The 13,780-nt window shown below is 38.0% G+C and overlaps 1 protein-coding gene across 4 annotated transcripts in view; it reads right to left on the bottom strand.

Annotated features, from left to right (window-relative positions):
* The window catches only part of arhgef37 (Rho guanine nucleotide exchange factor (GEF) 37), a 36,224-nt gene extending 24,343 nt beyond the window's left edge, over positions 1 to 11,881 (bottom strand). Inside the window, exons 1-4 of one of the 4 annotated variants that reach the window (XM_036127302.1) lie at positions 11,784 to 11,881; positions 6,172 to 6,373; positions 5,736 to 5,859; positions 2,597 to 3,072 (exon numbers count right to left, since the gene is read on the bottom strand). In XM_036127302.1, the coding sequence (XP_035983195.1) occupies positions 2,597 to 3,061 (465 nt within the window). In that variant the 5' untranslated portion in view covers positions 3,062 to 3,072; positions 5,736 to 5,859; positions 6,172 to 6,373; positions 11,784 to 11,881. Of the gene's footprint in view, positions 1 to 2,596; positions 3,073 to 5,735; positions 5,869 to 6,171; positions 6,374 to 11,783 lie in introns of all 4 variants that reach the window. The other 3 variants (XM_036127303.1, XM_036127304.1, XM_021316047.2) reach the window with 3 other exon arrangements.
* Between the last annotated feature and the right edge of the window lie 1,899 nt (positions 11,882 to 13,780).

Raw genomic sequence — 13,780 nt, forward strand, 5'->3', positions numbered from 1 at the left:
TGCATATTTCTGGAGAAAACAATCAGCCTTATCTGCCGTACAAAGACAGTGTTTATGTGGCTGTTCTGCTTTCTTTCCAGCTCTCCTTCTCTTTGCTGCCTCTGCCCTGTCTCTTTCCATCTTTCGTCCATTCTAGTTGAAATACCTTTCTCACAAATTTCTCCCATATTTCTGTTCCCATTAGACAAATCTTCAATGAAAGTAAAGAATCCACCAGATAATTTTATACATTAACAAGCACTGCAAGGTATTTTCCTCTTCTGTTCCTTCTCTTTTACCCTGTTTCTCCAGACGTCATTTTCAGGCTCATCCATCAGCATAAAAGCCTAATATTACGTTTTATAAGGCTGCATTCAATTAATACAGGGTTAATACATTTCTGTTTTGCAGTAATAAGCAGCACCTCAGCATAATTGAAAGGCTGAACTAATTGTAAAGTTACAGCAGAACTGCAGGATTCAGCAAACAAAACTACAAAACAAAGTTTTTTACAATTTTGCAAATTTTAAAATCAAGCTATTGCCCTCCCATTTCAATACATTTGAACAAATGTATTGAACATTTGAACAAAACAAATTGCAACAAGACTGCAGGACCCTTAGTACTCTGATACAGTAAATTTAGAGACAGCTCCACTGTTAAAAAATAATTGATCAAGATGTAATAAAGCAGTTATGGAAACAAGAGGTAATAAAGCAGTTGTGGGAAGTAATAATAAACAGCCTTTCATAAATTGTCAAAATACGGCATATCTCCTAATGTGAATCTGCATTAAAATTTAATCAATTTGAAGACCAGTCCACTTTGGTTTAATGATCTATTCGCTACATTAAGCAAAAAATGTTTCTGGGTTCCTTAATTCAGTAAGTAATCATTCTGATCTATCATTTCCAGGCCAAAATATAAAAAGGAGAGTCTAAATCGCTGGATAGTGGGTCATTTGTTGTTGATTTCCACATGGGATGAGTGATTGGAGTTTATGAATTCAACTAGGAGTAACAGCATACAAATTGACTAGTTCAGATAAATTTGCTAAATCGCCTTTTTTACACCTGGTAAAACATTGATTTAATTTGATTTATTTCTTTATATAGCCCATTCAAAAGCCGACTAGATAGCCAAAGTGCTTCAGGAAAATCATCCAGAAACTAATAAAACAAATAAAAGTTTAAAGAATAAATAATTACTAGAAATCTGGGATAAAATGTTTTAAAGCTTGATTTGACTACTGAATCATCTGAATTTGAAAAAAAAAAATTCTAAAATCACTCTTGGATTTCTAACCATGTGACTAAATTTAAGTCAGAGCACTGACGTCATAGGTGGCATTCTCAACGAACAAAATGTATTTGGTCTTTTGTTCATTTAAAAAACAGGAAATGTTGGTTTAAGTACTGCTTTACTGCAGAGATACCATCAAAAAGGGGGTGTTGAATGTGACTGTTTCTTGGTTTAAAGGACAAGTAAATCTGAAGATCATTTGCATAACAGTGGAAAACAAAGTAGTGCCGAGGGGCAGTAGATCAAAAGAAAAAAGAAGGGGGCCAAGAATGGAAATCTGTGGCACCCCACATGACAGAGGAACACTGAGAGATGTCACATTATGCATCATAACTGTGAAAGGCCTGTCTGTCAGACAGGATGTGAACTATTTAAGCGTTGAACCATGAACACTAATGTGGCTTTAACGAGACAGAAGGACAGAATGATTGACAGTATCAAAGGTTCAGCAGCACCAAGACTACAGGGCATCTACCATCAACAGATATAGCTATGTCATTATATACCTTTGGGAAGGCAGACTCTGTTTTATGTCGCAGTCTGATGCCAAACTGCAAATAAAAAAATAAAAAAATCTTCTAAAAAGTGCTGTTGTTTGGTAAAAATACTTTTTCTACCCTTGGAAGGGACCGGCCAATCAGAAATAGGCCTAAAATTAAAGGTCCAATCATGCATTTTACACGATGGAAAATGAGAGAAGATGTTAGTTCATTCAATGGGCCACAGGATGGAATGCATTCACTGCCAAAGGTGGCTTTAAGCAAGCTGGGCTTAATCTGTCTTGTGTGCGTTTCCAGTGTGATTGGATCCCACAGGACAAATATTAGAGCCAGATTTCTATAGGAGCTATAAGTTAATTTATTTTAACCACACAATTAAATTTTCTGCTGATGACTTATACATTAAACACTTGCCATGACAAGAAATAAATCCTGAAAGGCAACTGTAACAAAATATGTCTTATAGCAACATCTTGGAGTAAAAAAGGTTTTATGCAGACATAGTATGTGTTTGTGCCTCTTGCCTTCTAAACTGCAAGCTGCTCAATATGTTTAATTTGAAATTGCCATTATTTTGTGTACTTGATTATTTACGTGATTCTAATTATTTTTTTGCACCTATTAGCATTTAAAATTATCGATTTTTGCTTTAAGCTTTCAGGAAGAAAAGAAAAAAGACTGTTTAAACCAAAAGATTTTGGTTTAAACAGTCCCAGATCTGGACCACCTAAGTTTACCAGACATTTTCTGGGTATCTTTAGCAACAATTCTTTACAAACATGTAACACACATTGCAACATGCAGTTTATTCTTACCTGGAGGTTCTGCAGGCTGTTCCTAATATTTACAGTGCAAATCTTCAGCATTCTGAGGTAACTCTTCTCTGACTGGACAAGCTCTTCTATAGCCATCCTCTGTCTCTGAGCTTTCCTCTCCTGCGCTGCTGCTTCCTCCTCTTCATTCTTGTTTTTGGCTTCCTCTGTCAGCGTCTCCTCTGATATATAACTCTCCTCCGATGAACTGTCCTGCGAGGGAAGTCTAATACTTATTCGAGGAGGACCTGTATTAACAAGTTCTGAGGAATCCGTCGGTGAGTTTGTCAACACAGAATCTTCTGTCTTCTCCTCTTCATCAAAAACGTTGTTCTTGTTATTTTCACCTGCCTGTAAATTTTCATCGAATGGTTTTTTCCTCCTTATTGCTCCTAAACGCGGAGACGGAGATGAAGCCGATTTGTGAAGTTTGACGGGGGACGGTGGTAGTCTACTGGGAACCTCCATGATGGAGATCACTGTCAAGGGAAAAAAATAAATAATTATATGCAGTTTTGAGTGACTTATTACATGTTTTATTGCTGCTTTTAACAATTTAAAAATAGATCAAATGATTTACTTGGTACCTAATGATCCTTAAAAAGAAAAGATCCTCATAAAACCTTTACACGTTGTTATCTGAGTAATGAAAATATAATAAGAGAGTCTCCTGAGTCAGTTTGAGACTCCAGTGACCATATGGTTGAGTGTACTGACACTTTGACAAAGTGAGCTTGGATCATTTTCCAAAATAGAAAACCCCTATCAGAAAAAAAGTAAATGATGAGGAGGAGCGGGATATAGATGTAAGCAATTATTCACAAAAGTGTGTGTGTCCTGTTGCCTCATTAACTTATGTTGGAGCAGAATATTAAGACAATCACTGTCAAGAACAAAATCTTTGAGAAGGACTGCAGTATCTAGAAAATTACTTATTAGTGAATTAAGTCACTTGATAGTGAACAAAATCCCAATGTAGACCAGGAAGTACAGAAAAAATGTTTTGTTTTTATTGAAATTTAAAGCTACTAGGTTTTCAAGCCTGCCTAAGGCAACTCCACTTCTTGTCTTGTTTCTTGACGATGTTTCCCCTTACAGTACATCCAAACGGCTTCTTCAGATCTAAACATGGGTTTTGGAGCAACAATATATACAAGCCACTGCATTTATTAACTTCAATGTAGTATTGGGTTTGGACTTAAAAAGTAAAAATAAATAACGAATAAAGATTCCTACAACACCTCTAAAACCACATGCTTTTGGCTTTTCAAAGGTCTGAATTAAAAATTTGTAATTTTGTTGGCCAGGATGTCTTACATAAAGACTTAAAATTGCTGTACGTTAATGTTGATCTTGATGCTCTAAAAGGGCAGATTGCTGACTATTTCTCAGGAAATAACATGAAAGTACAGCTTATGATGCAAAAACTGGGCTCGCATTCTTTGTCAGCATTTCTTCTGTGGTTTCACAGCTGTGTTGTCTCAGCAGCCCATATCAAAAGCAGCATATTTAACACAAAATATGAAACAGCTGTATGCTTGGTCTTCATTATTTTTGGAGACAAGAAATATTCCAAAACCGACAGACCATGGTATCACAACATCTGCTTCACATCTACTGAACATATCACTAAGACAGCTACGTAGTTTGTGATATTAAATACACTTTCCATCATTCAGCTACTGCTTCCAGTAGAAGAGAAAAGAAAGAAAAGTTTCACAAAATTAGAAGAAAGTTCATTTTTAAGAGGGTAAAAGTGTTTTAGAAAGATATCTGCAGGATTACAACACACCAACATTTGCGAGAATGGAACAATTATTTAATCTATTCTTAACACCATCACGACTTCTATGGATAACAAATTGGTAACAGACACTTCTAAGTGAATAAACCGGCAGACGGCAGCACATAGCAGGTCATTGTTTACTGCTTACTTGCCACAAACATGCAGACAGTGGGGAGGTATTGTCATGGATACCCTTAGCTTAAGCACCACTTGTTGTGCCACCAGGAGGCTGACGAGCTGCTTACAGGCTGATAAATGCTGCCTCCGCCATCACAGCACGGCTATTATGTGGTTTAGCTGGATTATCTGTGGTTTTGTTCGCTCAGACTACCTGAACTAAACACGAAGTTCTGCCATTACTTCACAGAGAATCTGAATCGTTTTAACTGATCCTGTAATAACAAGCTCCTTCCCAAATAACAGTATAATTCAAGCATCCAACTTTTGTATCTAATTTGACTGTTAAAATAATCACAACGATGCAAATTAAATCAAATAGTTTATACCAGGAATATATTAGGAAAAAGGCTTATCAGCTCATAACATAGGCAACATATGCGCCACGTTTAACAGAGTTTAGGCAATGATAGCAGAAAAAGACGCCCTGAGGCTCACCAACTTTTAGGTCCCTAAATCCCTTCTGCATATTGCAAAGTGCAACAATGGTGCAAATCGGGTTTTAAAAACCATTCACTCTTGGTATTATGAAGCATATGGATTATTCAATCAACATTTACAATTAAAAGTTTATGGGTTAACAGTACATCACATAAAACATGTGCAACTTCAGTGGCTACTTTTAGTCAGTTTGCTGCTATTGGAGATTTTTGTTCACTCTTAAACGCATTTAATGATCAAAACAATAATCATTATTAGGACATTAAAATGTGTTAGATTCTCTCAAGTCACAATCTTCGTAGATTTGCTTCACAAACTCAGTTAAGCAACATGTGCACATTAAAAAAGCAAAGGTAGCATGCACTGCTTGATTTGGGATATAGCTGAGCAACAAACAAATACTTTGTTAGATTTAATCAATACTGTTGTTGTACATTTAAAAATATTATCTTAACTCAAATATTGAGTATCCAAGTGTGGGGAACAAACAATTTCCACAGAGTTTGAAATATAGCTCATGAGAAAAAAAACAGTAAGTTATAAATCACAAAAATACAGTAAGGTATAAATCAGAAAAGGCAAAAAAAAAAGTCAAATCTCAAATATTGAAATAGAAAAGCATCCAGAGTGCAGAAGCTGTACCAACAGTCACCAGACGTCACCACAATCATCCTGACCATAGCATGCTGTTTACCAGTCACCGTTCTAAACATTCAGAGGTGAGGAGCCCGTCATTACCTTCTGCCAAATCCTGATCCAGCTGCGGGGAACTGAGATCTCCCCTCTTTACCCTGTTGTTCGCAGAATGCTGACCGGCAGAATGAGCTGCAGAGGAGAGACGCCGCTGCTGCTGCTGCTGCTGCTGCTGCTGCTGCTGCATGCAAAACACAAACACAGCAGTGTAACTTTCTCCAGTGACTCACAGACAGCGGGCTGCTGCTCAGGCCTCATGTGGCAGGAGTGTGTGAGTGTGTATTTACCACAGGGTGTGAGTTAGGGGGGGAAAAACTCAGTCTGCAAGGAGCGGGGGATGGGAGTGGAAAAGAGGGTGGGATGGGTATTTTGTAGAGGAAATAGAGGGGGGGGGAGAGAAGTGGGTGGCCACACACACACTCCTGCTGCTGAATAAGATGACTGACTGCAGCAGCTGTTCAGGAGAGGAAGCTGCACTCACCAAATCCGGCACCGATTGGCAGATCTGTCCTCACGGGGATCGGAAGGACCAATCAGACGACACGGTGGAAAGCTGTACGGGACACTAAAAGGGGCCAATGAAGACAGAGCACTGAGGTGACTGAAGTTTTCTTTTCACAGGAAACAAAAGCCTGGTGGGACATCGCATCCTCTTCCAACTGCATAGCGACTGTCTGGATTTTCTGGTGGACGAAAACAAAAGAAGATTTAAAGTCAGTCCTAATTTTCTGTCAGTAAAAATAAATGATTCAAGATAGTTTTGTTTATAAAACATGAAGAAAAACTAAAGTGAATGTATTTTGACAAACACAGCTCCCAAGTTATCCCAAAAGTACATCCGTCACAGGCTTCCCCTGTGACGGATGCACGCCTTTAGCATCAGAGTCGCAGATGTGAATTTAAAAGAAAACTCTGCTTAAGAGACTGCTTGTGTAATCAGTGGGACAAAAAAAAGCACATTTTCAACAACCACAGGTATCACACCAAAGCTGCATACTATTATGTCTAAGCAGAACGCCTATGCATAACTTCTAAGCTAAATTAAAATTTTTACAGATGCTTTACAACTGGCGCAAGGAAATAAATCTATATTAATAAATTACGTTTTAATCTCTAAACAGAGATAAACAGGCACGGGCTGTAAAGTTGTGTATTTTCTTTTATCCATGGTGAAAAATATGTCCTACAGCCAATGTTCAGAATCACAGAGTACCAGCTATTAATAAATGTTTTCACGACCAATATTGAGCACTTTTTTCATGGATGAACCTTACATACACAAGTACACTCTCGCAAACACCTACAGATACTTACAGATTCACTTCTATACAGAAAACCCCTATTATTAGCTTTAGCTGTCACTTTATACATCTTGTATTAAATGATACTACTTATTTTTCAGTGATAGTATCAAGGCATTGGTTGTTTGTACCTGTAATACTTTATCGGTTGGTTTAGCTGTTCTTTTTATATATCTCTTTGCAGGTCTAGAAACAGACTCTGAGAATGTTATATTGTACTCTTTGTCCTCTATTCTATTTTTGTCACCCTTTCTACCTCTTAGCATCTTGTCTCATCTTTTATCTTCCTTTCTATGTGTTTTGCCTTCCGTTGAAGGTGTAATAGTCCCAAAATAATATCTAATAAAGGTCTTTGCATGCAGACAGACAGACAGATTGATTTTATTTTTCTGAGTGATTTTGTAGACCCAGCTAAAGGATGCTGAAGCTACAAGTGAATAAGTGAAAATATTCTGTTATTTGGTTAATTAACCCACACAATTCATTATACTGCCCCCCCAGCAGACTACAAAAATGGCTGAACGGGGTAAAGTGGAATGCTCTGTGACCTGGAGGGGGGCAGGGTGTGAACTGACTCCTTTGAATTTAAAGAGACAGCACCAAAACCAGTTGCTCTCAGATGCACCTGTGCTGTGGAGCGACAATAACGAGGAATTAAGACAAAGGAATTGCAGTTGCACTTTATATAGACCACAATTGAATGATTTCAATGTGAAAAGGAAAAACTGAAAAGCATAATGTGTCTCCTTTAACCTATTGCCTTGAAAGCTGCACGGTCACATGTTCTGATTTTGCTTTATTCATTTAATATTATTAAATAATCATATTTTCTTCTCTAATACTAAATAACCTCCAAAATCTTGCTGTGATGTTTGAAGAAAAATAAATCATAAAGCCAGCACAAAGTCAATCATTCCATGTATTGCTGAGCTTCGGGAGCTGACTGGAATGCGGTAGCAGCCTGAGCAAAGCCAGACATAAGTGAGGCGTTCACTGCAGTCAGACAGGATGGGTAAGGAATGAGGAAGGAGTAAAGAGAGAGAGCTAATCTTGTTCAACATATCTGCATGTCTGGCAGGAATGTTGCAAAACCATATCGCCTTACCACGTGTTTCCTCCTCATCTGAACGCAACCAAAGGTGTAGGCCAAACACAAACTGGTTTGAACACAAGGAAACCTTCATCCTTGTATTCATAGAGCCCAAACATCCTTAAGAGCCAGAAACCTACTCTTCCAGTAATAAAAATCGTCATCAGAGCACTGTCAATGCTGACCAGGTTTCTAAAGTTGGAACTTAATCTATAGCCAGATCACTGTTTTTGAAACGGTTCACTAATAGCAAATATGGTGCTTTAGGTTTGTTGGTTTCGATATAACTCGAACACAAGAAGTGACTAATACCGTGACTAAAGTGGGAAGGCAATTAGAGTCCTGATGAGCGAGGTTAGATGGTGAGGCGTCTGATGAGGCGTCTCTAATCCTTCTGTGTCAGAGGTGAGCCACCAGCTGTCATCAAAATCTACCGGACGTAGATCAGAAATAAGCGACGAAGGAAACACAGCAGGGCGGAGTGACACTCTAAATGGAAAGCAACACTGAAACAATGAGAACGACTTTATTTACTATAGTGATCAAGTGTTGTAGTCTATCGCATGCAGGGGAGTGGTTACCGCTGAAAAATACAGGATGAAAAAAAAAAAGCAAGATCAAATTTCTTATGTCACATAAACTTACTCAGACCTCATCGTTCTCTTTTCAAGATGCTTGGTGTTCTTCAGCTGAACTTGCTTAGCTGGTTGAATTCACATAGGAGAGACTGGGCTAAAAATAATTGTGGCAATAATTGCATCTTCTTTGCATACTCAGCTTAAACATTTTTCCTGTCAACGCTTTTGTGCTGGAGCAGCTTCACTGGAAGTGACAAGATAATTTCCAAACTTCCTGTACCCCACAGACGAGTGTCTCAAGGGCTGGAGTCATCTGCTAAATATCAGCTGGAAAGCTTTCCACCTCATTATAAGGAATTTACTTATATCTTCGCCAGCTGAGGTTTCATCTGCACCCTTTAGTTCCTCTTCAGTTGTAGACTCAAATTTTTTGGGATCTTCTGGCGAAATCTGCTGTTCGACTTTCTTCCTCAATTCCAGACAAAAGCTGCCTTGAGCCAAACTCCTTAATAGAAACGCACTACAACGCTGCACAGCTCTGCTCACTGTTTTCACACGAATGCGTGGATGTTTAAAGGAATGTGTGAACAAGTGGGTGCAATGCTTTTGCTGGGCAGCTGGTAGAAGATGGGCTTTAACTGTGGTCATTACAACAAAGGAGGTGCGGGGAAGCTTCTGCCATGAGTTCCCCAGACAGGAGGAGGACAATATGTAAAAGGAATGCTTGGAAAAGATCTAATAATTAAGATTATACAGAATAATAATAAAAAAAGAAGGGGAAATATTATGGAACATAATGGAAAATAGCTGTGCCTGACCTGGTAAAGATGAGTCCAATGTATCCAATAGTGAACAGATGTTTCTGATCTCATATTCCCTTCTATGATACATTTATTCCCAGAAATTAAAGTTATTCCCCAAGAAACCCCCCCCCCCCCGCCTATTTTCTGTCCAGCTGTGACAGTTGTTTCTCCTAAAACGTTTTTCACCAGCTTCAGTCTAGTTCATCAAAAAAGTAACTAAGATTTCTTTTTCCCAGATGAAAGGAAACAGCTTCATTCAGAGCTACTACCAGCTCCACCAGTAACCCCATGTGTCCACAATTAGTTGTAGAATCCACACTCAAAGTAATTTATTTGCAGAATGGAAATGAAGATGTCCTCCTACTTTTTTTATATTTTCTCCCTATAAGTTATTGTGGTGAGAAATATTGGACGGAAGTCCAAATGAAATTCTGCAAACAGCCGCATTGTCCTGGGCTACTTATAAGGCATATGCTTAAATGTTACAGGATAGAAGATAAAGAGCCAGTTATGTTAAAAAAAAATTCAGGTCTTACTTCCATTATCTTGTGTTTTTTTATTTTATATATAGTTTCACAGCTAGTCATATAAAATTAAAACTATCCTTTTCAAAACGCCAAAAGGCCCTTCAATGTTTAGTTAATCCTCCTCAAGGCGATTAAGGCTAGTTTGTTATGTCACAAGTGGAAATTCTTTGCGTCTTTCTCATCTTGTCATTTCTGGATAATGACAACTGCCAGGACTCATCATAATAACATGTTCCCCAAAAATAATGTGAGATTTGTTGTGACTCAACATGAAACTGCAATGTCTTGCAAAATTATTCATATCCCTTGAACGTTTTCACATTTCTATCCAGGTAAAATCCACAGACCTCAGTGGCTTTAATTGGGATTTTAAGTCACATAATGCTCAAGTAGAGCATAACTGTGAAGTAAAAGCATAAAGGAAAAAAAAAACTGTGTAGTCACTATTTACTGCTATAACAGCTGCAAGGATTTTGAAGTTAGTCTCTACCAGCTTTGCACATCTTGAAACTGATTTTATTTTTATTTTTTATTTGTCCCCTCCTCTTTTCAGAACATCCACAGCTTAGATCAGACAGAGAGTGTCTGTGAATAGCAAGTTAAAGTCTTGCCACAGGTTCTCACCTGGATTTGGGCTTGAACTTTGACTGAGCCACAAGACTATGCTTTGTTCTTAACCATCCTATTTTACCTCTGGCTGTATGTTTAGTGTCACTGTGCTACTGTAAAGTGAGCTTCCACCCTGGTTTCATGATGCTGCTGCCAACACCGTGTTTCACCGTGTGGATGGTGTGTTCAGGGTGAGGTGCAATGCCGGGTTTTTGGCACATGTACAGGTGACTTCTCAAGGCAGCTGATTTTCTTTAGGAATATCAGAGTGGAAGCAGAAAAATACACATACAAGACACATTCTCCTTCCACTTCACAATTGTGTGTTACTTTCTGCAGACTTATGACAAGAAAACAGATCGGACATCTGTGTCAAAATTGACAAAATGTAAAAAAGAATCCAAGTGGATTATTATTCAAAGCGCTGTGTGGGCAGCTCTAAGCAACTCCCACAACCAACACATAGTGTAGACAACACAGTCCACTATTACTAACTATAATAAGACACATATATAAATCAGTGTTTGGCCCTGAAAACCAGGAACAACACAAGGAAGAAGGATGGGAACTTCAGAAATCGAGGGACAGGAGAAGTAAAACTAAAGATTCAGCAAGGCAAAACAGATAAAGTCTGTCTCCAACCAGCAGCTGTACGTTTAAGAAAAAAAAAGAACAATATCAATGAGGATATACAACTATATAGATTTAAATGAGACAAATAGTAGCAGGCCAACAAAATATATCAGTTTAAAAAGACAATAATTACAGGATAACAATATTAACAAGCCAAAGTATACATAGGTACATACTTGTTTATTTAATTATCTTGTATATTATGTGAGCAGAAACACTTATCTTAAATGTATTTACATTTCACCCAACCCCGTTTTATTTGCCTTGTTTTTTTTATTGTTATTGCTCTCTAATAGGTCAGATGTGACGTATTTCAAGCTGACGCCAACCACTCGAGCTTATTTGAAATTAATTCTAATTGAGAAAAAGACGCAATCAGAGACAAGAATCTTAAAATCCCCAGGGTAAAATTTACGCAGCCTACAACGCGCAATAAAAAGGTAAATGATTCGTTTCGGTGAGGGTCGAGGATCGCCGCGGTCTGCCTGCCGCCTTGTCTGGAAACAAATAAGAAGCTAAAATAAAAGAGAAATGCGGTAAAAAGAGTTTTACCATTGTTGATCTTCTTCTGTCATCGCGTATTTACTCCAGCTCAGGTGTTCGAGCCTCTGCGCGTTCCACCTGTTGTCCGCGGACCGCGACACAGCTGTCAAAACACAAAAAGGGCGAACTGACGCTACTTCCTGTGATCCTTACAAATTAAAAGCCTGCGCAAGCCTTCAAACTCAGCGTCTTTTCAGAATAAGGCTGCGCTTTAAAGTGAATTCACTTTGGAGACATTTCCGAGGTAAATTATGATTTGTTGCGAAGAGGATTTGTTTTCACCAATTCGGAAACACTTTGAGAAAGTTTTCCATTTAAACTCATCCAGTTGCTGCTCTTGCATAAATAACCACCTATGATCACCGTTATTGATGCAAATACCGTGGATATTTTATTATAAGTATATTTTGGCATGTTAATATGAGTGTCTTAGGACTAAAACAGCTCACCTATCATACAGGACATGACAAGGGAGAAGGGAACGGTCTTTAAACATTTTATTATGGCTGAAGGAGATCCGTCAAAATCACTTTAGGGGGGAATCGGAAACAGTGACAGGTTGTTTTTAAGAAGCCCCCCACCCCTTTTTTTATTTATTTATTTTTATTTGACGAACCGTCTTACATCATGTATTTACTCTTATTGTTTTTGTCTGATAAAAAAATTTAAGTCTGACAAAAAAGTGAAAACGTGAGAAATCAGTAATGTAGCAAATACTTTTCACAGCACTGTATTTATTAGTTAAACTATTCATTTTTTTTTATAATTTTCATTGACCTCTATGTATGGTTATGGTATTTATAAGCATTATTAGAAATTAATGAAAATAATTAAAAATAAACTATCCTATTTGTTGATCTTATACGCACTTTTATATTATTTTGTTTTTGATCATATAAAAAGTTCCTGTATTTAGAATTAGAATTCCTACACTACTATGTTTTATTTGCATTGATGTTACTTATGTAAGGTATCCTTGTATAGCCTGAAAAGCACCTTTTAAATGACTAGTATCATTATTTTTACAACTTGCTTCTTATTTTTGGATTTCTTATTCAGGTGGGAAAAAAAAGTTTATTTTAAAGTGTGCAATTTGTTCAGTATTAATATACTCTGTGTCTTGTGCTGTGAGGCACGGTCCCTCAAGGATCTGTGGTTGGTCCACTGCTATTTTCTCTCTATCTTCTTCCTGCTACACTTTGGCATTCATTTAATGTTACCTTTCATCGGTATGCGGATGATCTGCAGCTATACGTACCTTTTACTGTTGACAACAGTGCTCACTTGTCAAAACTAGAGGCCTGTCTATCAGCCATTAGGGGCTGGTGCTCTAATAACTTCCTGCTTCTTAACACAGATAAGACAGATTTAATGTTAATCTGACCTCAGAAACGGCTACACCCATCTTTAAATCTTAATAATGATGACAACATGATAAAATGTAGGGATAAGATTAAGAATTTGGGAGTGTGGTTTGACCCTGTGCTCACTTTGGAGCCTCATTTGAAGGAGGTGACAAAGCCTGCCTTTTATCATCTTAGAGACATTGCTAAAATTAGGCAGATTTTATCCTTTCAAAATGCTGAGATTCTTATCCGTCCATTTGTGTCCTTACACATTGTCCCATTCCTCTGGGTTACCAAGAAAACGTTTAAAGGGGTCCTGAATGTGGCTGCTGAAAGTGGGAAATATGAGCACATCACCCCAGTGTTGCCATCCCTTCACTGGCTGCCTTGTCATGCTCAAGCACACTTGCTGTTGTTCACCTACAAGGCCTTAAACGGGTTGGTACCTTCTTACCTTTTGGACCTTTTGCATTTGCATATCCCTCCTCGAGCTCTCAGATCTCAAGGCACTAGCCTTCTCAAATTTCCTAAAGTGCGAAGAAAACCTGCTGCTGAGTGTGGCTTCTCTTTTCATGCCCGTTTCCTGTGAAAAAAAAACTCCCTCAGGACATCAGGCAAGCAGGTTCTGTTGGTGTTTTTAAAGCTATGTTAAAGACCCAC

Source organism: Fundulus heteroclitus, chromosome 23 (assembly GCF_011125445.2).
Source record: "Fundulus heteroclitus isolate FHET01 chromosome 23, MU-UCD_Fhet_4.1, whole genome shotgun sequence".
Lineage (NCBI taxonomy): Eukaryota > Metazoa > Chordata > Actinopteri > Cyprinodontiformes > Fundulidae > Fundulus > Fundulus heteroclitus.